Source organism: Myxocyprinus asiaticus, chromosome 4, assembly GCF_019703515.2.
Source record: "Myxocyprinus asiaticus isolate MX2 ecotype Aquarium Trade chromosome 4, UBuf_Myxa_2, whole genome shotgun sequence".
Lineage (NCBI taxonomy): Eukaryota > Metazoa > Chordata > Actinopteri > Cypriniformes > Catostomidae > Myxocyprinus > Myxocyprinus asiaticus.
Window position 1 is genome coordinate 2,715,966 of NC_059347.1, and position 25,844 is coordinate 2,741,809.

Below are 25,844 nucleotides of genomic sequence, written 5' to 3' on the forward strand. Positions count from 1 at the left end.
CTAGTATTAATTTCACCAGTAAACTGCTGCGAAATGTAAGCACTGCCATTTACTGCATGGAAAACACCAATTACTCCAAAAGTATGATGAAACACCGTTACCCAATTAAACCGCGCAACATGAGAGCTGAGCAGGACCAGCCCACCTGTGCATCCACTGGCCGCAGCGCAAGAGCCGAGCGGGACCGGCCCTCCAGCATAGCACTTCCACTGGCTGCAGCGCAAGAGCCGAACCAGACCGGCCCTCCCATGTCTTGGCAGAAATATTGTATATATTTGGAAAAACATGTATATGTCACTATAATTATAATTATATAAAATATTGCATATTAGGGGAATATAAATATTTTTTTGGCAGGTTTTTAATAGTCTCTACATGTAGCAATATTTATAACTGCATTTGCTAATCAATAATAAAATGACTATATACAGTATAATCAAGAGAGCTTAAAACAGCATAATGCTACTCAATCCAGTTTATCTCTATTGCGGCACAAATTTCAAAACTTGCGTGACCTGATTGAATTCTACTGAGTTTTGAATTTTTTACCTTAAAATGCTATGGAGGGAGCCCGAAATTCTAACCAACACTGATGAGGAAAACAGCAAATGTGTTATGCACCAACAATTCCTGTATGTGTCACCTGTCATGCATATTTTTTAAACTACACATCATCACCCTAAATAAAATTCAGTCTGAATGATGTTATATATTTGAAAACAAATCAGACATGTTTACTTTCAGATATTTACAAATTATCTACGGTGATAACTTAAATAATTTAGAACCGAATTAATTGTGTGTGTGTGTGTGTGTGCGTGTATATATATATATATATATATATATATATATATATATATATATATACACAATGATCAGCCACAACTTTAAAACCACCCACCTAATATTGTGTAGGTCCCCCTCGTGCCGCCAAAACAGCGCCAACCCACATCTCAGAATAGCATTCAGAGATGATATTCTTCTCAACACAATTGTACAGAGCGGTTATCTGAGTTAATGTAGACTTTGTCAGTTGGAACCAGTCTGGGCCTAGTTTCCCAATAGCAATTGATCTTAGATGTTAAGAGCGTTTTCTACGTGCGGTTAACTGCACTTAACATGAACGTGCGAAGACTCGCTTTAAGTGCTACTTAAGAGAGTCACTGTCCATAAACGTGAAGTGCTGAAATGTGACCGTATAGTGCTGCTCGTCATTGCAACTTCATTATATTTATGTGTAACTTTTAAAAATGTTTGTAATTAGCTCGCTGGAAATATTTAAAAATATTTTCTTAAATGTACAACTTAATTCACCACATAATTGCATTTTGTTTTGCAATCGTTTTATGCAGAACGATACATTTCTTTTACACAGTCACTGCTTTGTTCATCAGAAGTGCATTTTAATATTTATCTATGTATGGTATATTTATTTATGTATGTATGGTCCTTCTAATGACAACAAGCATTAATTGAATCTAACGAGGTTCACCATGTTATTGCGGAGTGCAAAATAAGGAGACACATGGAAGCTGCGCTTTAGGGACATTCACCAATAAAAGGGAGATTTGCTCTTTAATCCCTAAAGTGATAACAGTAACAGCAATGCTACACAACATGTGCAGTACTACACAAAGTGTGGTGCAGACGAGAGCGGCCTTAGGTGTCAGAGAGGAAGAGGAGATGAAGATGAGGAGCCAATATACTGTACGGATGATTTTCATGCACGGCAGCAAGTTATTGACATTTTTCCTTCTCTCTCTGATTATAACACTTTGTTGTTACCAACTAGTCCACAAATAGCTTTGCTTACTTATTAATTTATCTGTTCGTCCAGTATTGACTAACCATTTTCTGCATTTCTTTTTATTATTATTATTATTATTAGCCTTGATGTTAAAAAAATTATAAAGTGTAGCTATAGGTTTTTAAATTTTATTAGGTGTAATTTCGCAATTGTCCTGCAGGTGTCTGGATAAGTCTGTGTCCTTACGATGTTCTTAGCGCTGTACGATTACTCCAGAGCACTCGTTAATCTACGAACATTTTCAAGTACTTCCTAAGTTACGATGCTTTTGGGAAACGGCCCTCAAAACTTAGATGAATCATTAGATGGATTCTGTGATCTACTTAGGCTTACGATGCTTTTGGGAAATGAGGCCCTGGCCATTCTCTGTTGACCTCTCTCATCGACAAGGCATTTCCGTCCACAGAACTGCCGCTCACTGGATGTTTTTTTTTTTTTTTTGGCACCATTCGGAGTAAATTCTAGAGACTGTTGTGCTTGAAAATCCCAGGAGATCAGCAGTTACAGAAATACTCAAACCAGCCCATCTGGCACCAACAATATTTCATGGAATTATCTAATCAGCCAATCGTGTGGCAGCAGTGCAGTGCATAAAATCGTGCAGATACGGTTCAGGAGATTCAGTTAATGAAGTTAATCAACCATCAGAATGGGCAAAAAAATTAATCTTAGTGATTTGGACCGTGGCATGAGTGTTGGTGCCAGATGGGCTGGTTTGAGTACTTCTGTAACTGCTGATCTCCTGGGATTTTCATGCACAACAGTCTCTAGAATTTACTCCAAATGTTGCCGGCAAAATAAATAAATAAATAAACATAAATTGAGTGGCAGTTTTGTGGACGGAAATGCCTTGTTGATGAGAGAGGTCAACAGAGAATGGCCAGACTGGTTCAACTGCCAGACTCTATGTTAACTCAGATAACTGCTCTGTACAATTGTGATGAGAAGAATAGCATCTCAGAATGCTATCCTGAGATGCTGGTTGGCGCTGATTTGGCGGCACGAGGGGGACATACACAATATAATGTTGTGGCTGATCGGTATATGTACTGTATTTAGGTACACTGACGAGACAAAATATTATGACTGCTCACAGGTGAAATGAATAACGTTGATCATCTCCTAACAAGGGCTCATGTCAAGGTCTGGATAGATTAGTTGTATGCGAACAATCAGTTCTCATAGTCAATGTTTTGAATGCAGGAGAAATGGCAGAAGGAAAGGCCTGAGCGACTTTGACAAGGGCCAAATTGTTATGGCCAGAATACTGGATCAGAGCATCTCTGAAATGGAAAGGCTTGTGGGATGCTCCCGGTCAGCAGTGGTGAGAACATACGAGGAGAGACAAACCACAAACCAGCGACAGGGTGTTGGGCGCTCAAGGCTTATCCATGCGAGGGCAATAAGGGCTATCCTGTCTAGTTTGAACTGACAGAAGGTCTACTGTGGCACACAGTAAGTCAAAGAAAATTGTAATGATGGTTACAGGAGGAATGTGTCACAACATACAGTGCATCGCACTCTGCTACATATGGGGCTGTGTAGCCACAGACCGGTCAGAGTGCCCATGATAACCCCTGTCCACCATCGAAAGCGCCTACAATGGGCATGCAAGCGTTGGAGCTAGACCTTGGAGCAGTGGAAGAAGGTCACCTAGTCCGATGAGCCCCGTTTTCTTTTAGATCATGTGGACTGCCCTGTACATGTACACCATTTACCTGGGGAAGTGATGGCGCCAGGATGCACTGTGGGAAGATGACATGCCAGTAGAAGGAGTGGGCAATGTTCTGCTGGGAAACCCTGGCTCCAGCCATTCATGTGGATGTCAATTTGACTCGTGCCACCTACCTAAACATCGTTGCAGACCAGGTACACCCCTTCATGGCAATGGTATTCCCTGATGGCAGTGGGGGAATGGTCTGAGGAACATGATGCAGAGTTCAAGATGTTGCCCTGACCTCCAAATTCCCCAGATCTCAATCCGATTGAGCATCTGTGGGATGTGCTGGACCAACAAATCTGATCCACGGAGGCTCCACCTCTCCACTTACAGGACTTGAATGATCTGTTGCTAATGTCTTGGTGATAGATACCACAGGGGTATTGTAGAGTTCATGCCTCGGCAGGTTTGCACTGTTTTAGTGTCATGCAGAGGACCAAGAGCATATTAGGCAGGTGGTCATAATGTTTTGGCTCATCAGTGTATTTTACTTCTGAAAGCAGTGCACCAAAGGAAATAATCTATAAGATGTTAAGTTTCTTGAGGAAAGTTTATTAGAAAAATAGTAATACTAGTCAACATCAGACTGAAATGTGGCATAATGTGAAATGTAGCATTATGGTAAGGTTGATTTAAAACCAGATTGAGTTTTTTTTTTACTCTGATTATGTTTGTCAGGTTCCAAATAAAGAGAATTATATAAGAGGAAGTTGCTTAATTTATAAAGTTCTTAATTAAATGACTAGATTATTCAAAAATAGGCATTACAATATGGTTATTTAATATATAAACCAATTTGTATTTTTTATAACTATAATAACTATATATTATTATAGCTATAATAACTGATATGTATCATTATCGTGAAGTAAAATGATTCATATTGTGATATAAGATATTGGTCATATCGCCCACCCCTACGTTGCATGTAAATCTCAGTTTGCAAAAATGTAGTTACATAAACGTTCATTCTATGAGACTAGGTTGTTTTAATGGGTTATATTTAAGAAGAACAATAGTTCTACCTAAATTTTGCTTTCATTGACATAAAATATCATGTTTACACTGTCTGTGTATTTTTTTTTTTTTACCCCCCAAAATCCTTTATGTATTTTCTGACAAAATGCAGACTATTTTTTTCATCCATCTTTCATTCGCTGTCTGCTCAATCCTATTATGCTGTGACATTCCCACCATTACATTAATGATCTGATCACCCTGACATATTTAAGGGAGTGGCATCATAAAAAAAAAAAAAAAAAAATCTGTCATTACTTAATCAATTTTTTTTTTATTACAGTCTTTTTCAGTCTTAATTATATATACACTTACAATATTGATCTTGTCTAGCTCAATAGTTACAAAAATTATATATATATATATATATATATATATATATATATATATATATATATATATATATATATATTTGCACTGACATAAAATTCAACCCTGAAACATCTTTAATATTTGAGTTGATTGTCAATGTTAGGTCATGATACCTAATGTATTCACTAATGTTAACAAATAGAACCTAATTGTAAAGTGTCACCAAAAGAGATTTTCAGTCATTGTTTTCAGAGAATAACTCATGTTATATATTCTGTCTCACATCATCATCTTCATCTGTGTGTGTTTGTGTCAGTGGATCTCGCTCGTGCTCAGGGTCATCAGACATGATTACAGGCCTAAGGTCAGTGCAATCAATGTGCTCTGCTCTTTAGAGCATGTTATTATGTTGACAAATCTACATCACCACAGAGAAAGAGAGAGAGAGAGGGAGAGAGAGAGAGTGAGAAAGAAAATGTAGGGAGGGACTGATAGGGAATTGATTGGATGGTGGTCTCTTACTAGAGGCAAAGGAGGGAATTTATTTTCTGAAATAGCTTGCATTCCCTCCAGACTGATCTCACAGTGAAATCAGAAACAGTAGGTTGACTTTTATTTAGCTAAAATCAGTCTGTGCTTACCAAAATTTGCTGTGTTGTTCGGCAGATGCTGCAATTGTCAGTGAGTCAGCATAATGTGTCCAATCCTAGGGTACAGAAACTCTCTGAAACAACATGCCGACTTCACGTGTGATCATGTTGTTCCCTCGCAGTAGTTCACATTCCATCATAATACATTTTGCTGTCCCTCACAATTATTTTGGGTTCCCTCACGATCCATACTTTACAAAAATTTACCATGTTTTATTACAGTGACCATAGTTGAATTATGATGTTTTATTGTAAAACCATAGTAACCAACTACATTAACTATATTTCAGCTATGAGATTTGTAGTAAAAGCATATTAATAAAACAAGAAAAAAAAAAAAAATAAATAAATAAAAAAAATATGGTAATACAAATCATAAACATTCTGACAAAAATAAATAAATAATATATATATATATATATATATTAGTCAATTATTCCGCTTATACCACGGTTACCACACCTTAAGACAGCGTTCAGGGTTTTACCTCAAGCCATTTTCTGGTTTTCGTCCCTAAAACGCTCTTGTGAGTGGAACTACTTTCTTCCACCACGGATTCAGCATCTTGCTTTGTTGCAGCTCAAGCCTTTGTTGCTAGTTCGAAAACGTCACTTTAGAACTAGCAACGGAGGATCGCGAGGCTTGCGCTGCTTTACTGGAGCACTTACTGGAGTGAGAAGATAGTACGTTAGTTCTGTGGATGGAAATGTCTTGTTGATGAGAGAGGTCAACAGAGAATGGCCAGACTGGTTCAAACTGAAAAAGTCTACGGTAACTCAGATAATCGCACTGCACAATTGTGGTGAGAAGAAAAGCATGCTATTCTGAGATGCAGGTTGGCGGTGTTTTGGCGGCATGAGGGGGACCTACACAATATTAGGCAGGTTGTTTTAATGTTGTGGCTGATCGGTATATATACAGTGTGTATATATATATATATATATATATATATATATATATATACTGTATATATGTATTATTTTATTATAATTATTATTAATTTGTTGGCAGACTGATTATGATTTTTATTACAATAGTTTTGGATTTCCTGCATTACTACTATGATTTTACTGCCAATATCATGGTTAAAATATGGTTACTGTAGTAAAACCATGGTAATTTTTTGTAAAAGATGGACAAAGGTATTGCGAAACAATTTTTTGGAGCCCAAAATACTTGCCTTGGAATGCAAAACATTTTGTGAGAATGCAATGCTGTTTCAAAACATAAATTTCCTCCATGTCCTTCCCAGTCTCTAAATGACAGGTGGTGAAAAAGTTTGGTCATAGAAAAACTTGGAGCTTGGTGATATATTGAAGTTATTTAATTGCTGTATGCATTTTTCAAGTTTTTGTAAGGTGTACTGATGAATTGTTCACGATAAGTCTAAAAAACGTGTATATACAAAACAAACAGAGTAAATGTTGATGTACTGTTGACTTTGAAGCGTTGTGCAGGTCAGTGATTGTGGTGCTGGTCATTATAGTCATTACTGCATTTATTGGTCATTTTCAAATTTACTGCAAACCAAAGAAAAAATAAATGGTGACTAAACTGGAATTACATTACATTCAAAGCTGCATAACAGGGAATCTATGAGTACAAAAACACTGGACCTGCCTCACCTACAAGATATGACCATAAAACTGAATGGAAAATCAATATAAGCAATATGGCTGTTCTAGTCCAAAGCACCACGATAAATCAAAGCGCTGTATAAATTAGAGAGCTAATATCAGAGTGTGCCTCATAATATCAGCGATTACAAACCGAGCAAGTCCACCATACAGACGCTCATGTTTTAATAACACAGCCTGAGGATGCCAGCCGCTTTATTGCAGACAGACAAGAGCGTGTAATTTCATGTCAGCTCTAGGTCACATTAAGGTTCATTGTTCTTTGTTCGCTGTAGGCGTCCTTACATTGATTAATCGTTTGATTAACAAGAAATTGGATTTATTAATGCTGCTTTAAAGGTCAGTCACATTAGCGTCAGGGTTTGCTGTGTGACCTTGTTGTCGCCTCTTTCTCTTAGACACATTTTTTGTTGAGGCTGAACAGAGTAGACAACTTAATATAAAGGTCATGATAATCGAAAGGTTGATGTTAGCAGGTTAATGGACAGTCATGGATGTGCTCATAACATTAACATGCCTGTGGGTAGAGCCGCTAGATCAGGGCCTGTCCATCACAAACCTGAACCCAACTAGACAAAAGACATCAGCGATGACTGCATCCGCTGGATAGCAGGTTAAGCGACCGATCCCTGTCATCATGTTTGGGGAAAGTTTACTAGACATCTTTGCGTCAACATGAACACAATTTTACAATTGAAGATGTTTATGTATAAATGCACGTTACCTGTGTTATTATGATCATCAAAATGGAATAAGTTGCTCCCCTCTCAAAATCAACTTTTATTTTCAGCTAATGTCACTAGGCCATGCTGGCTATTATTACATTTTTATCAAAAGTTGTGTAGTTATTGTTTTAGGATAATTTTGTTGGTAATGCAGTCTTTCTAAAATCTTGCCAATAGTTAATGCAGTAACTCAATGCAGGTTAACAGGAAGTTAATAAAGGTTGCGTCAATAATAGCAAATAAAGCTAGATTTGAAAAAAGAAGCATTGTCTATAGCTATGTTTCCATCCAAGTTGCCAATTCAATTTATGTGGAAAATTGCATGTAAATCAGGTTATTAAACCAATCAGGTCAGAGTAAACTGTTAAACAAAAACCTTATTTGATTGGTTAATAGAAGCAGGTAGACCCGCCTTCCCCCTGGCGCTGGCAAAACTCTTTTCAGTGAGAAATTTGTGCCAAAAGTTTGAGCGCAACAAAGGAAAGACAGAACAGTGTATATCGGATTATTTCTGGAAAATATTTATGCCACAAACACAAGTCATTTACACGTTTGCAGTAGTTTATTTTACACATACAGACTGATTCTACAGGGTCAATCTGTTTTGCTGTTCATGACACCCTTTCTTTGCTTGCATATCACTGATTGCAGGTTTTCAATGTTTTTGGCCATGTTTAGGCGCAAAAACAGTGCCGCAAGTGTTAGCGCGAAAAAGAGGAAGTCAGAAGAATACACGCCAAATTTACTTTGTGTTAATAAGAAATTACAGATTTACAACACATGAATTACACTTATGCAAAGCTTTGAAGTATTGCTAATATTTTTCTTACGCTTGCAACGTGATTTACACCTTTACAAAATTATAATTAATAATTAATTTTTACGCTTGCAATTTGATTTACGCAAATCTTACTCTGTGCATGCAAATCATTTAGGCACTATTGTACCTTCATACCAGACATTTTTTATTGTTTACAGAATAAGAAAAATGTAAATGATATATATATATATATATATATATATATATATATATATATATATATATATTATACAGAGTTGGGAGTAATGGAATGCATGTAACGGGATTACATATTTAAAATACAACATATTAGTAACTGTATTCCATTGCAGTTACAATTTAAATAATTGGTAATTAGAATACAGTTACATTTAAAAAGTATTTTGATTACTGAAGAGATTATTTTGCATTTTATTGTCATTTGTTTCATTTAGTATTTAGTCCTTTCAGATGGAAAACATTTATACATATAAATGATGCGATCCAAGGAGCTTTTGAACAGCAGTGAAGCACTATTTGTTATTTGTTTCATTTTATACGAGCACTTTTTTTTTTTTTTTTGTGGGTGAAAAGGTGGATATGACGACATTGAGGAACTTTCCCTTGGGAGCTTAATAAAGTAGTTACATTGTGTTTCTACAGCTTAACAACAACAACAACAACAACAAAAACGTTAGAAAGGCTTTGACAGATGAAACATAAATCCAATAAATACACAATTACATGCATTGTCAATGTTTTTTTGTTTTTTTATGTGGTTATAGTATTTTTACAAGGAATGCAAACCAATGTATCCTTTAACATTGTATTGAACGCTACAAATCATATATTTTCTGCCTTATTCTATGAACAGAATCCACATACAATCATAAAAGGATGTCGTTGTGTACACTCTGTGGGGTTTTGAAGTTTGAAGCAGCAAAAATAATTAACCTTGTGTAAATTGCCGTGAACATTTAGCTTTATGCTATGCTAAAACGCTATTTCTTGCCTTTACATGTGTCTGTGACCAGGCACAATAATATTTATAATGAATTCTATGAAGAAAATTCACATTAGAGCATAACTTTTTTTCTCTAGTTAGACCTTTGATATCAGGGCAAAGATGTACTGTAAACATTAAATACTTTATAAGAATTTAAACCTAAAAAACCTTAAAACAAGATAAATTGACTTGAGTAGCAAAACTCCATAAGATTTTTTCTGAGAATGTATTTTTACAGAGAAGTGTATTTTCTTACTTTATTTACTTGTTTATAGTCAAAACTGAAAGAATCAGCCAGTGCTAAAGAAGTAATCCAAAGTATTTAGATTACATTACTTAGATTATTGAGTAATCTAACAGAATACATTACAAATTACATTTTAAAGCATATATTCTGTAAAACGTTTTAAAGTAACCTTCCCAACCCTGTATATATAGATATGTACTCTCTCTCTATATAAACTGGCAAATGCACAGTGTTGCCTCTGTTCCTCAGTGCTGTGTTGCATGTTGGGGCTGTTAATTGTTTGAGAGGTTTGACATCATTGTGCTTTAAACTAGGAGATTCTCACTAGGGTTGAAATGGGTCACATCAGTTTTGTGTTCTGCTGCGCGATATCGAGGGAAGTCAGTTTTTTTTAACAGATTTCAGACTTGACTCCATACTCAAACTAAAATGACTTCAGACTTGACTTGACTCGACACACTGGACTCATGATTATTTCAAAAACGACTCCAGTCTTTTAACCTTAACTATTCATATTTTAAAGGAAGAATTTATGATTTATTTAGATGGTTTTATTACATCTGTGTCACATTTCACTGTGTGCCATGATCGATACCCTTATCATAAAATTCAATTATATTTTTTTGCATAACCCCGAAATGTGATAAGAGTCACATGAAACATAGCAGCACCCACCGTGCCATTTGTGCTCACACTTTGTTGTACTCTCAGAAGCAGAAGCTTCAGGAAGAACACATTCTCAAAGTTTAGTCACAATAATTAACACACAAAGCTAGCTAATATTGTACTGTCGCAAACATTGGGTAGTGTAGCTACATAGCTCATTAGGATCACCAACCAGAGGTTGCGTCAATTTAAACCTAGCATTTTTATCAATGTTTTCGTAGAATATATACGCCGCCTCCCCCCATCCCTTCTCTCTCTCTCTCTCGCTCTCTGTCTGTGTCTGTCTGTGTGTGTGTGTGTGTGTGTGTGTGTGAGAGAGAGAGAGAGAGAGAGAGAGAGAGAGAGCGAGAAGAGATTTGTCCTGTAGTTTAGTATCTTACAGTCAGCACGTGTACAGTTTTTTGTGGACTTAAAACAGCTGGCAAGTTTTTGTCAGAATTATACCTAATGATATCACATTACATTGCATTGCATTACATATGTCGTATTGCATTGCTTGTGTGCACCTTCTGAGCCTTGTTGAACTGACCGTGAGAGAAACTGCAACACCTTTATTACCAAAAAAAAAAAAAAAAAAAAAAAAAAAACAGTACAGGATAAGTTAAGTCTGTGAAATCATAAAATAAAAGGAAATAAATAAAATTACATTTTACAAGTTCAGGTAGAATCCTAGGAGTATCCCAGATTTTTCAAAGATCATACAGTTATAATTTTTAAGTAGAGTATTAATATATATATATATATACAGTATGTAACGTTTAGTGACTTGAGACTCAACTTGGACTCGTGACTCAAGACTCAAGACTTGAATCGGACTTCAGATGAAAGACTCTGAACATCTCTGCCAATCGCACTGTACAAATACCAGGTTTCAAATGAGCATATTCAGCACGTACAAAGCTGCTGGAAATGTGGCAATGGAGGGAGAACCCTGGCATTGTTCTTTCCCTGCTGTCCTTGACCCCATCCGAACAGACCCACCACTCGAGAAACACTGTCTATTGCATTTCTCTATGATTGAAACATTCCCACAATAAAGGACTTTTTAAAGTGCCCCCTCAAAAACAGAATGAGAAAGTGAGACGTGAGTGAGGATTTGGGGAGAGAAATGAGAGATGCAGAGTGTTGACCAGTGGAATAATTCATAGAATAGTATTCAATAAATCACAGGACTGTAAGACGCATATTCTCCGCATGGTTTTTCATTTCAATGCCAATACAGGAACCAATGACGTTTCACATCATTGGCAGCAAACCTGGCGCAGCGCATCTTGACATATTTGAATGGAATGAAATTTGAGAGCTACAGTAGAGAGTATTGTATACATACATCGTATAACTCCATAGGGCTAAACATTCAGCAATGGGTTTGAAACGACATGAGTGTTTTCATTCATGGGTGACTTGTCTCTTTTAAAAGCGTTTGGGCATTTTAGAATGCAGCTCTTGGAATCAGAAACACAACACAGGATGTGAAGTCTTGTGTTAACTGACCATATTGCTCTGTGCCATTAGGTGAGGAAGCACTCACCATGTACATGGCCAAGAACAAGCTGGACCGGAAGATGGTGAACGCCACCCAAGGAGTCGAGGCTCTGCACCAGCTCGCCTCATCGTACTTCATCGACCGCGATGGCACCATGCGCAAACTCCACGAGATCCAGATCTCCAGCAATGCCATCAAGGTAAGACAGACAGACAGACAGACAGACAGACAGAAATAAATCAATTAATAAATAAGGAAAGACAGTAACTTCCCCGTCCTACTTCCTCCTCGCCCACCATCCATCTGTCTGCGGAGCTGTTTGTTTTTGGAGTTGACGGCTCACTGAAGATCTTCTGGTGGTCGGGGCTCGAGGTAGCAGGAAGTCAAGCATAACAAAATTAAACAGAACTGACAATAGCTGCTGAGTCAGGAGGAGAGGAGAAGAGCAAACGCAGCACTTAAATGCACACACAGACTTACAAAAAACTGACAGGACAGAATAATGCTCACGCTGATGTGCTTGGCTTGTTCTGGACCAGCACGACCAGCTCTAAAATTAATTTCCGTACTGTATATTATATCAGTGCGTGCTACTTTTGTGTGTTTGAGTGTCTGATGATGTTTCAGGAATGTAAAATGCACCTAAAATGCAATAATATGAAGAATGCACCTTTTTTCAACTAAAAACAATTCGGTAACACTTTACATCAACTTTAGTGACCCGAAATACTATATGTAATAGTGTTGCAATATATTATCTATTTATTTGTATAATACAAATGAGTACTATATTCATACACTTTACACATGCTATTTGTTTAAGAAGCAACATGGAAGTAAACTATAGCAAGTTTAACACATGAATAGGATGATATGGCTATTGTCATTTGTGTGTACTTCTTAAATTATGTAAGTTGTACCTCTATTTAGATTCAATAAGTGCCTGAGAAAATACATATGTGTAGCTTATGTGTTACGTGTAACTCAATATGCTTTTGACTGACAGCTGCATCTCATAAAATTCAGCATGGTAGTCATGATTCTCATTTTCTAATTTTTTTAAAAAAAAATTATAATACAGTATTCTATTATTTTCTGATTGTCTCTCTTTTAAAATGATGCACATCTGGGGATCTTGTTGATCCATTTGTACCATGATATACAGTTCATGCCAGGACATTAACACTAATAATGTTAGAAAACCCCCATGCATTTAAGGGTTAAGGTTGTCAATGTGATACTTAACACTGACAATGCACAATACTTTTGCTGGATTTATTATTCCTGATCAATGTTAATTTCTGCATATGCCAATAAATGTTTTCTACATTAAACGTTGTATATTAGCATTAGTTAAATATTATGAACTATCATGAACTAACAATGAACAATAGTTTATTTGCAAATTAGCAATAACCAATATTAATAAATTGTATAAAGTGTGCAATCAAGCTGCCTCAGTTGCAAGTGCATGATACCTAATGCATATGCTAAATAATACCTAGACAACTGTGCAACGAAAAAGTGAAAGGTGTGTGTGTGTCTGTATGTCACATGGCAGACTCCTGCATTCAGGAAGAGGCTGAGTCTCTCTCTCTCTCTCTCTCTCTCTCTCTCTCTCTCTCTCTCTCTCTCTCATTCTCTCTCTCTCACACACACAGACACACATACACAGAATGTGTGTGTTGAAATTACAGCGTGTAATCATTGTAAATCCTGTGGTTTGGGCGCTCAGTTCTTATTGGCACATTGAAGCGGCCACATGTTTGTTTGTGTGTGTGTTTGTTTATTTAAGTGTTGTAAACGAGTGTCTGTGGGACTGTACATGCTAATTAGTGTTCTATATAGATGAGTTGTAAAGCCTTTTAGATCACACACACACACACACACACACACACACACACACACACAGCCTTCTGGCTTGTCAAAAGAAATAAATATCAAATTATATTTTGTAAAAAGAAAAATATAAAGAAAGTCTATGTTTAGGCATGTTCCAGGTTCAAAACAGTTTAAGCTTTATAAACAGCATTTGTGGCATAATTTTTATTACCACCAAAAAGCAAAAAAAAAAAAAAAAAAAAAAAAAAAATTGTCTCGTCCCTTGTTTATTATAAATAAATAAATAAATAAAATGTGGTTACAGTAAGACACAATGGAAGTGAATGGGGCCAGTCCATAAACATTCAAATATCAAAAGTATAGTCACAATACATAAACAATAAACAATTTAACATGATTTTAGTGTGAAAAAAATGAGGGATGTATCTGCGTTACAGCGTTTTGCCAAATTACAACAGGTGTAAGGTTGTCATGACAACCAAATGTAAAAGTGGATATAATTTTACACATAAGGTTAGTAGGTGATTTTATCACAGTAAAATCATGATAACATGTACATTGTTTACATCTTGTGGCTATACTTTTGAAACTATTTTAACATTTAAGGATTGACCTCATTCACTTCCATTGTAAGTGGCTCACTGTAACTGTTTTAAATCAACCATTTTTTGTGATAATCAAAATTATGCAACAAATTGCACTCAATTTATTTAGATTTTTAGCAATATGACCAGGGCAGTTCTTGTCAGGATCTGTTAGATTCATCCCTCTGGTTTTAAAGGATGGCTATTTATAACTAAACTTAACCTTAACTATTAACACTTTATAAGAACTTACATCGATAAATCATTTACAGACATATAATGCTTAACATATCATTAGTTAATGTATATTCAGAAAATTAGACGTATTAGATAATGTGCTTGTTAAAGTTTACTAATGAATTTAACTAACATTAATGCCATTAATGCCACACATTTACTGTGTGTTTGTTAATGTAAGCATGCTTTTAATATTTACACATCTTTACAAATAATGTATTAATTATTTGTTCATATTTCTGCAGTACCCAATCTAAAGTTGAAACTATTCATACATTGTAAATGTTTATAAATGTTTACTAATGGTTATTTAGTACATTATGAGCATTGGATTTGAGCTACTGTAACAAAGTTTGTGTAAGGGGTGGTTTGTTAAATTTGAAGTGGTGATGCTAATAATTTCTGAAAACATTTGTGAATGTAAAAGAGTGCATGATTTATAAATAATTGATGACATGTGTAAGCTTCCAAATGTACTTTAACGGATTATCTGTGTGTCATTATATAAAACTTTTTAAAATAGTTTACAGATGTTAAAAATTGCAAAGCCATATATAATGAAAGCTTAATGACATTTGTAAGTATTTTCATATACATTACATAATACTTAACAGATCATTAGTTAATGTTAGTTAAATTCATTAGCTAACATTAACAAGCACATTATCTCTTATTTCTAACTCTTTGAATATACATTAACTAATGATCTGTTAAGCACTAAATAATGTTTGTTAATGATTTATTTATAAAAGTTATCATAAGGTGTTACCTGATTAGGCATATTACATAGTAGATAATGGATATTATATTAAATAATATACAGCACACACACACACACACACACACACATGTTGGTGCAGCTATCATTATGAGGACTCTCCATAGACATAATTATTTTTATACTGTACAAACTATAGATTCTATCCCCTAACCCTACCCCTAAACCTAACCCTCACAGAAACTTTCTGCATTTTTACATTTTCAATAAAACATCGTTTAGTATGTTTTTGAGCAATTTAAATTATGGGGACACTAGAAATGTCCTCATAAACCACATTTATAGCATAATACCCTTGTAATTACCAGTTTATAACCTAAAAAAAAGTCCTCGTAAACCACTTAAACCTGCCCACACACACACACACACACACACACAAAGCCATTGTGACAGCCTCATGTCATGTTTCATTCTCAGGAGGCATGACATCTGTGACGTGTGTGTCTCTCTCACCCCGGCCCGCCGCAGGGGGACGTGCCACAGACGCTTCAGTGTGTATTTGGGGGCTTGTAGCAGACAAATGAACAGCGAGATGGTTTGAAAATGGCCTCGCAGCAGTGGCTCTGCTATATCTGTAGTGTGAGCACAACCGAAGAGCGCTGTGCAATTTAATCAAAGAGAAGACGTCCTGTCACTGCTGTGCAGCCTTCCAAAACGGCCTTTATATTTTAACATCTCTCTGTGGAATCAAGCCGTCTCAGTCCATAAATCTTCTTCAGAGGAAAATCTTTAAGATAAGTTCCAAACCGGTATGAATTTCTTTTTTTTTTTTTTTTGTGGAACACAATAGGTAAAGTGAAAAAGTCATTTGATAGCTTTGAGCAGCAAACACACTGATGCTTAAGTTATTCATGTAGAGTCTTCGACAATCTTTGTTTGAAATTTGGTCCTTAAAGTGCCTGTCACACCAGGTTTGACATCAGTGACGATCATTCATGAGACATTTGAGAACTAACTATATTTGATGTCATTAATGTCAAACCTGGTGCAACCTTGATGTGCTACATTTGAATGTACGTCAACACAAATTAGATCTGAGAGCAACGGAGAAGACTTTCAGCAAATACCATTTCAATTTTAGGCAAGTCCTCAAACATACACTATCTGTCAAAAGTTTATGGTCACTTACTCATTCTTTATTATTATTATTTTTCACATTTAAGGATAATACAAAAGTCATCAAAACTATGGAATAACATAAATGGAACTATAGGAATTATGTTGTGACTAAACAAAATCCAAAATAAATCAAAACTGTGTTATATTTTAGCATCTTCAAAGTAGTCATCCTTTGCCTAGAATTTGCAGACATGTACTCTTGACATTTTCTCAACCAACTTCTTGAGGTATCACCCTGGGATGCTTTTTAAACAGCATTGAAGGAGTTGCCATCTATGTTGGGCACTTATTGGCTGCTTTTCTTTATTGTTTGGTCCAAGTCATCAATTTCAGAAACATTTTTTATTATTTTTTAAAAAATTATATTGTAGTTTTATAATGAAATAAATTAATATGGTGGCACAATTATATTTTTGTCTACAAAACTAATTTCAAACATTTAAGCATACACCTTCAGATCAAAAGATTTTTAAGATCATGAGAAACATTTCAGTCAAGTGTTTCAAAACTTTTGAACAGCAGTGTATATGTTGTATGACCTCAAAAGAGTTGGGATGTAGTGCACGAGTCATATGGACTACTGTTATGATTTTTCTATAGGGTTATATTGTTCGTTTTGGAGCTCGACCATCGAGCGTCCATCACCATTCACTCGCATTGTATGGAATTATTCTTCAAAAGTTCACCTGTAGTGTTCCAACAAAAATAAAGTGAGTCATACAGGTTTGAAACAGCATGATGCAGATACTTAAATTTTGAGTTAACTGTTCTTTTAATTCCATTGTGGGAAATGAGAAAAATTCCAAACAAAACAGCCCTTGAAGTGAACCTAAGAGCTGATGTCTCCAGAACTTCATCTTTTACATATCTATCATACAGTATCTTATCCTGCATATTTGCAGTTGGAATCTAGTATGGATTCACATGAAGCAGATTTGAAGTCTGTAGATCTGTAGATTTGACTGAAACAGAACTTATTTAAAACATTCCAGCACTGAAATGAAGCAAATGCACAACATACAGACCTCATCAAACATAAAGATCCCATTAGACACGAAGACCGGCAGAGCTCAGGGACAGAATACATCCCTCATGGCATGGCAATCTGAGCTTTTCATTTTTGTTTTTTACAGATTTGTATTTAATGGCTGTGAGTGTTTGTGCTTTTCTTTCATGCAGTCAGTCAATAGATTAATATTTATCGCAAGTGTCACAATTTAGATGTCATGGCAGTGATCCGGACAAGTAAAACACATGAATGTTTGCACGGGCATCCCAAGCTCAAATCTGGCATGTGGCATTTACCAACCCCTGTAATTCTCCTCCTCATCTCCTCACCTTTATGAATAAACAGACAAAAGGCCCCAAAAATGAAATAAAAGAATGCAAATACAATATGTTATTATAATACTACATAAATATACTTTATAAACTATATATTGTCTCATATACAGTATATATTGGTATGTATTCTTACGTAAAGCACAACACAAAAATGCCTAAACTCTAAAATGTACAATATTGAGGAATTGATGACATCTATAATGTAATTCATTTTACAGTATTTATTAACAACTTACAGACTTATAAATGTTTATGAATCCTAACTGAATCCATGAATAGTGATTTAAAAAAAATAATAATTTTATAGACGTTTTAGATTCCCTGACCCATTTTATATATTTATATATATATACAGTACTGTGCAAAAGTCTTAGGCACATAAGATGTTTCACAAAAACATTTGTCTTAAGATGGCTGTTTATTTCTTCAGCTTTAGGGTATCAATAGGAAATATAAATGTTAGACTCCCAAACATTACTTTTGAAAATAGAAAAGATTAAAATAGAAGAACAGGGAGCCCTGCAACAGATGTCATGGCCCCCACAAAGCCCCCCACTGAACATTGTGTCTGTCTGAGATTACATAAAGTGACAGAAGCAATTGAGACAGCCTAAATAGATAGAAGAACTGTGAAGAATTCTTCAAGAAGCTTGGAACATCCCATCTGCCAACAACCAAGAAAAACTGTGTCCAGGTGTACCTAGAAGAATTGGTGCTGTTTTAAAGGCAAAGGTGGTCACATCGAATATTGATTTAGCTTTTTTATGTTTACTGGACTTTGTATGACATTAAGTGGTAAATGAAAACATTTTTCACAAGTGCCTAAAACTTTTGCACAGTATTGTATGTGTGTGTGTGTGTGTGTGTGTGTGTGTATATATATATATATATATATATATATATATATATATATATATATATATTGGGTCAGGGAATTTAAAATGTCTATAACATTTTTAATATATATATATATATATATATATATATATATATATATATATATATATATATATATATATATATTGTAAAGTATTTTTAAATATTTAAAATTTCTAGAGCTGTCAATACATCCATATTGTACATTTCAGTGTCTATCCAAAGTGTAAATGTTACATAAAAATACATATGAATATTAATTAATAATAATGAGACAGGTTGTTACATTACATATTAGTATACTTTTATACTTTATGGGCATGCGTGTTTGTGTGCGTTACAGGTATATATATTATATACTTTGTACAATATGTTACTAGATGAAATGCAATACTGTGTGTTCTTATTTTACATCTTGCACTTTTTATACTTAGCAGCTACCGTTCTTAATGCATAATGCAAATTGCATCTGTCGATATGCATTAACATGTGAACGTGTGAATTGTACACAGTGAAAAATGGACTGTTGTGTTTTTCTACCATATCAGATTGAATTTCATGTTTGCAGTTAATATCTGCACATTTCCATCCTGCTTTTGTTTGGCTACTCAAGAAAAGCTGAAAGTAACATAATAAGAAATATAAAGTATACGCTTCATATCCTGCAGAGGAAGATGACACAAATTATTCTGCCAAGTGTTGCAAGGCTTTATTCCTGTCCGATATCATTTTACAATAAAAGATAGTCAGCTGAGCATTTGCACTTTTACAATTGGGTGTTTTGGGTGACAGAACACAGATTGATTATTCGGGATGGAGGCGTGTGTTAGTGCCCCTCAAGGGCAACCTGTCTTCTCTGAATAGCTTTCAGCTGATTTAGTCTTAAACTCCATATGCAAATTTGTGATGATGTAGCGTGTGTTGCAGAGGCATTTCAAATCTATTGGTTGGCCAAGATCCCATTTCAGCTGCCAGCCAGAGCCACACTGACAGAGCAGGTGCTGTTAAAGTGGACAGACGTCTCTTGACCTGCAGAGGTTTAATACGATGTGTCATTATACAGAGGAGCTGTGGTTGGCAGCCTGCAAGCGTGCTAGTTTAAGTTTGTGCATGCAGTGTGTAGTACACAGTACTGTGTTCTGATGACAACCTAGTGATAACAATGCAAGATAAACATGTGCTAATGTTTCTTGCACTGATACTGATTTTAGGGTAACTCACCCTTTTGTGTGAGCATGAGGAGAAAGACTAATTGTTAAAGACAATTTCTAGATTTTTTAATTCTAAAAATAGAAGCATAAATTATTATTATTATTATTATTATTATTATTTCACATAAAATACATTACCAAATCTAATGGTGACGAATAGGGCCATGAAAATTAGTTCTGCCTCCCGTTTGAGCTGGCTGTACACCAAAAAATTCAAAAATATATGAAGACATCATTGTGCTCTTTAGTAGCTCAGGTTCACCACTCTTCACTTTCAACAGCTCAAAATAGACCTTCATTACGGGGCTGGCAGGTGACAGGCATAAGAAGAAACTGTCCCTTGATGCTCTGCTTCATCACAGCTCTCTCCAGATCCAGTTTCCTACAAGAGCCGCTAATCTTCCTGTAACACAAAATAATCACAACAATTGTGTTTCTGAAGATATTAAAGTGAATACATGATAAATGCACAAACTACAAAAACACAAACACAGTCGAATAAATGCACGTTTAGTACACCTATCACACGTGCATCAGGTAAAATCAGTTTTCCCGTTGTTCACAGTAGATATTTACATGCATGTGTGTGTGTGTGTTGATTCTGTGCGTGCTGGATTGAGCATCATGCGGCTTTTCAACATTTGTTTCTAATCCCAAAAATCTATGTCTTCATTGGACATGGGGGCTTTGATTTAGTTTTATGCTCTGATAATCTGTGCTTTAATCCAGTTGATCATGCGTGTTTGTGTGTGTGTCCTGTAGCTTTGGATTCAAAAGATTATGTCCTTTTCATGTCAAGAGATTTGTGTGACAGGGATCATACAGGAATTTTAAAGGAATAGTTCACTCAAAAATGAAAATTCTGTCATCATTAACTCTCCCTCATGTTGTTCCAAACTGTATGAGGTATATCGTTTTGGTAACCCTACAATCCTTTCGTTAAAGGTGCAGTCAGTCTTTTTTCCACATTAAAAAAGTTTTACTCCTAAAGAAATTAATTGTAATTTTGAAACATATCTATAAATTCATTAGCACTCACTCTAGTTATTTCAGTAATCTTATAAAAGCTGTTTTATTCTACATGGGGGAGGGGCGCCCTCAAGGGGGCTGCCATTTTAAAATAACATGACCAGGCAGAATGCTACTCGCTTAATCTCAGTAAACATCTTGTTATTGGACACTTTCACTCTTGGATTAAATTAATAATGGCTGCCAAATAGTGTCACTTTATCTCACATGTTATAAATGCTTAATAACAGTCATAAATCCACACACATATACTATACATAAAGTGCAGTGGATACCTGTGAAGCATTTATGGAATGTGACAACTCGTGAATTTGGGCATTTTATGTTTTTTTTTTTTTTTTTTTTTTTTTTTTTTTTTTAAGGAAGCATATTCATTAGGCATTGTAAAACAAGCTAAAATGTCTCACTATTTGGCAAGTAATTATTTGTAATTATTTACTCATGATGTTTTACACCATAACATTGATTTATAATGCATTTTAAATTACTCATTTATGAATCCCTTTATAAACCCTTAACAAAATGTAATATTCTCCCAATATGGAATGCCCAATTCCCGCTACATTAGTAGGTCCTCGTGTTGGCGCGGTTACTCACCTCAATCTAGGTGGCGGAGGACAAGTCTCAGTTGCCTCTGCTTCTGAGACCATCAGTCTGCGCCTATTATCACGTGGCTCTTTGTGCATGACACCATGGAGACTCAAAGCATGTGGAGGCTCATGCTACTCTCCGCGATCCACGCATAAATTACCACACGCCCCAATGAGAGCGAGAACCCCTAATCGTGACCACGAGGAGGTTAACCCATGTGACTCTACCCTCCCAAGCAATGGACCAATTTAGTTGCTTAGGAGACCTGGCTGGAGTCACTCGAACTCGCGACTCCAGGGGTGGTAGTCAGCGTCAATACTCGCTGAGCTACTCAGGCCCCAACAAAAGGAAACATTAACGTAAAGTGTTACCATTCTTTCCTTTGTGGAAAACAAGAATGTTTTGAAGAATTCCTAAGGTGTTTTTTTCTATACACTGAAAGTGAATAGGGACTGACACTGTTGAGTTTGACAAATGACATAAAACACTCTAAAAGTATAATAAAATAATCATAAATGTAGTCCTTATGGTTTTGTTAAAGGAACAAATCAAAATGTTTTTCTTTCTTTGCTAAATCTTCATTTTTGCTTCAGCTCATAAATGTCTCAATTGCACATACTGTATTCAAACTTGTCACATCATGATTGGTTAAAAGATGCACAAGAACCAATGGCATTTACATATTCAAACTCGACTGCAAAAGTTTATGTGCAAGCACATGTGAGATATGGGAGCTATGGTGGATTGCAAGATTTTCATTTCAGTCTGTTCCACACACAAAGATATCGTACGACTTCTGAAGACTTGAAACATAGTGTACAAGTCATGTGGACTACTTTTATGATAACTGTTGGTGCTTATTGGAGCTTGACAGCCTCACTATTTACATTCCTTGTAAGCATAAACATTCTGCTAAACATCTTCTTTTGTGTTAAAAATAAATAAATAAATAAATCATACGGGTTCGGAACAACATAAAGGCTAGAAAATGGTGACAGAAATTTGAGCTTTTGGGTAAACTGTCCCTTTAAGTGTAAAATATAGTGTGATTTCTCATGCATAGAATGTTATTGTAATAGGAACGGACAAACAGTGATTTCTGATGTTTTACGCAGACACTAAAGGGCAAAGGTCAGCTGCAGTGTCATTGCAAATGAGGTCTCACAGTGTCTGTGTGTAAAAGAGGATATTTATTTAAATGTACTTGTTTGTTTTAGAGCACGTATATTTTATTTAGGTCAAAGCTGATGTAGTTGAAGCTCTACTGGCTGTGTAAAGATGAGAACATACAACTGAGAGAACACAAAAAGAACATCCACATTTTTAATTGGGTCTTTGATAAACAGATGAACTCAATCTTGACTCTTCTAGGCCAAACATTAATTAAAGAGGCAATCAAAGAAAAATCGACTTGTTTTCTGAACACTCATGATGAATTAATTGTAGAATCACATTTAACGTGATTTTATAAAGCAAGACGAGCATCAATTTTAGCATACTGTTGCTTATACTTATTCTGCCATGCAAAGGCAAAACACAGTAACTACATGTTTTGTCAAAATTGAGTTATGACTGAAATTGGGTCTCTTAAGCTGATTAGATGGGTTTGAGACCTTTGACAGACGGGTTTGTCTCAATAATGCATTAATCCAGAGAATACAGAGTGATATTATTTTAATAATCCACATTTGGCTGCACAATCATAAATCGATGAAAAGGAAAATCTATGAGGAAAAGGCCATTAGAGTTCTCCACTTTATTTGTTCTTAAGTTCTTATGGTTTTGAAGCCAGTTTCATACAAAACGTGAAACAAGACAGAGTTTTGAAGGCCTCTGGTGTCATAAACTGTGTGACATTGTAGATGTTCTGCTGGGATACTTACAGCCATTACACACATTACACTCATTATTCTTCTGATCAGGAACCACCTACTTAGACAGGGAGAGACCGTCTGACATGTAAAGTGACCAATCACAGATCATTTGAATGTATGATATAAAACACTGTAGGTAACAAAGGCAACTTATCAATCACAAGTTTTTTTATTTTTATTTTTTTTATTTTGATGTCAAAATCATTGTCAAAATGTCCTTTATATTTAGTCAAGATGTATTCATGTCATATTCAATTTTAGTCCATTTTAGACTGACTAAAATGAAAAAATATTCATTAACCAAATAGTCATGTTTCAAAAAAGTGTGACTATTTAAACGTTTTTATGAACATAAGATTTAGATTTAAGTCATAACATATAGAGCATATACAAATTGAAAACCTAAACTCCTCATGTCTTAGGATTCTGGCACAGTTGTGGTCCAATTACAGCTACATGCTGGGGGGACAGGATAAGTGTGGCTGAGTTTTGGCCTCTTTCTGGGGTGGATACGGCTTACATTCTGTAAGTGGCTTTTGGGCCAACGTTGGACCGTAATTCCATGCAGTATGTGGGCCAAACTCACAGGTGGAATGCAGCCAAATTTGGGCCAAAATAATTTTGCTCTCTGGGTGTAATGCTAGCTATTAAAGAGAATGCTAAAGTGTGAATTTATAATATGATTCGCTTTTTAGAAGTTACAGTGTTGTGAATTGCTTTAGGGACTGTTATTAATTTTCTGTGTTTTAGTCAGTTTAGGATGTTTCATTGCATGTTGCACATATTTTTGCATTCTGACTAGAGCATAACTTTGTTCAAGTTCACTTGTGTATTCCTTCATTATCTGTGCAGATGTAAGTTGAAATATTACAGTTGTTTAGTTGTAGATGTAGCTGATAAATATCCTACAGTATCTATGATGTGTTTCAGTGAGGTAATTAAAGGAATATTCCGGGTTCAGTGGCATAATGTTGATTACCACAAAAAGTAATTTTGACTCGTCCCTCCTTTTCACTGTTCCAGTAAGACACTTACAATAGAAGTCAATGGGGTCAATCTGTAAACATTAAAATACTCACTGTTTCAAAAGTATAGACACAAGACATAAACATTATGTGTGTTAACATGATTTTACTGTCACAAAATCACTTACTAACCACATCTGTGGAAAGTTACAGCCAATTTTACAACTTTGTTGCCATGACGATGTAATGTCAACAAACCCTAAAACCTTAAAATTACTGTAAAAATGACCATTTAAACAATTTTACTGCTCAAATAATCCATGTTTTAACAGATGAATTAATGTAAGTGCTTTTATAAAATTATAAACTTCACATTTCTGCCTTTAAACCCTCTAAAAATTGGCCCCATTGACTTCCATTGTAAGTGACTGTCACGTATTCCCTGTGTTTTGCTTAGACTTTTATTTTGAAAAGTTTAGTTCCTGTTTCATGTCATGTGATCCCTTGTCATGTGATTTCATGTTTCCCCTCCATGTTCATGTGTCTTGTTTTCATTGGTTTATTGTTAGAGTTCTGTTTGTTCATTGGTTAACTTGTTTGTCTTGTTCTCCCATGTCTTGTATTTAAGCCCTCGTGTTTTCCATTGTCACTTGTCAAGTACTGAATGTGAATGTGTATGTAACTTTGTTATACTAAGTCATGTTATGTTTAAGTCAGGCCGAGTCAAGTTTATGTCAAGTTTGTGTTTTTGTTAGATCATGTTTATGGTTAGGGTTTTTGGATTTTCACGATTGTTAAATAAACTGCACTTGGGTTCTCTACACTTCATCATCGTCTTCATCGTTGCCAGCACCAGCAGAACGTTACAGTGACTCACTGGAACACAGATTTTTGCTTTTTTTTTTTTTTTTTAAAGAAAATAAATTTGTGATAATCAATATTATGCCACAAATGCTGTCGATTGAGCTTAACTTAGATTGAACCCAGAACATTCCTTTTAGCTGTTAGTAAAGCGGTTCAGTTTACGGGTGTTCAGCTATTTCAACTCTTGTATTTCATAATCCCATAGGCTACTTTTACTAGATTATTTAAAAAAAATTCCTTTTACATTTTTCTTTCTTCTAAAAACATAATGCATTGCTAAAGTTTTGTAGTATTTTTTTTCTTGTAACATTTGCATAAACAGTACGTTTTTATTCAAATCATTTAATTATCATCATGATCATTTTAGCTTTGTTAACATTGATATATATATATATATATATATATATATATATATATATATATATATACCCTTCACATTTTTTGTCAAGAAGTTTGTTAAAGATATTAATGCAGAATCC

At 35.2% G+C, this 25,844-nt stretch overlaps 1 protein-coding gene across 1 annotated transcript in view; it reads left to right on the forward strand.

Annotated features, from left to right (window-relative positions):
• Positions 1-25,844, forward strand: part of LOC127435620 (BMP/retinoic acid-inducible neural-specific protein 1-like) — a 227,397-nt gene that overhangs the window by 143,110 nt on the left and 58,443 nt on the right. The window contains exon 4 of the mRNA XM_051689218.1: positions 12,081-12,250. Coding sequence (XP_051545178.1) covers positions 12,081-12,250 — 170 coding nt within the window. The remainder of the gene's footprint in view (positions 1-12,080; positions 12,251-25,844) is intronic.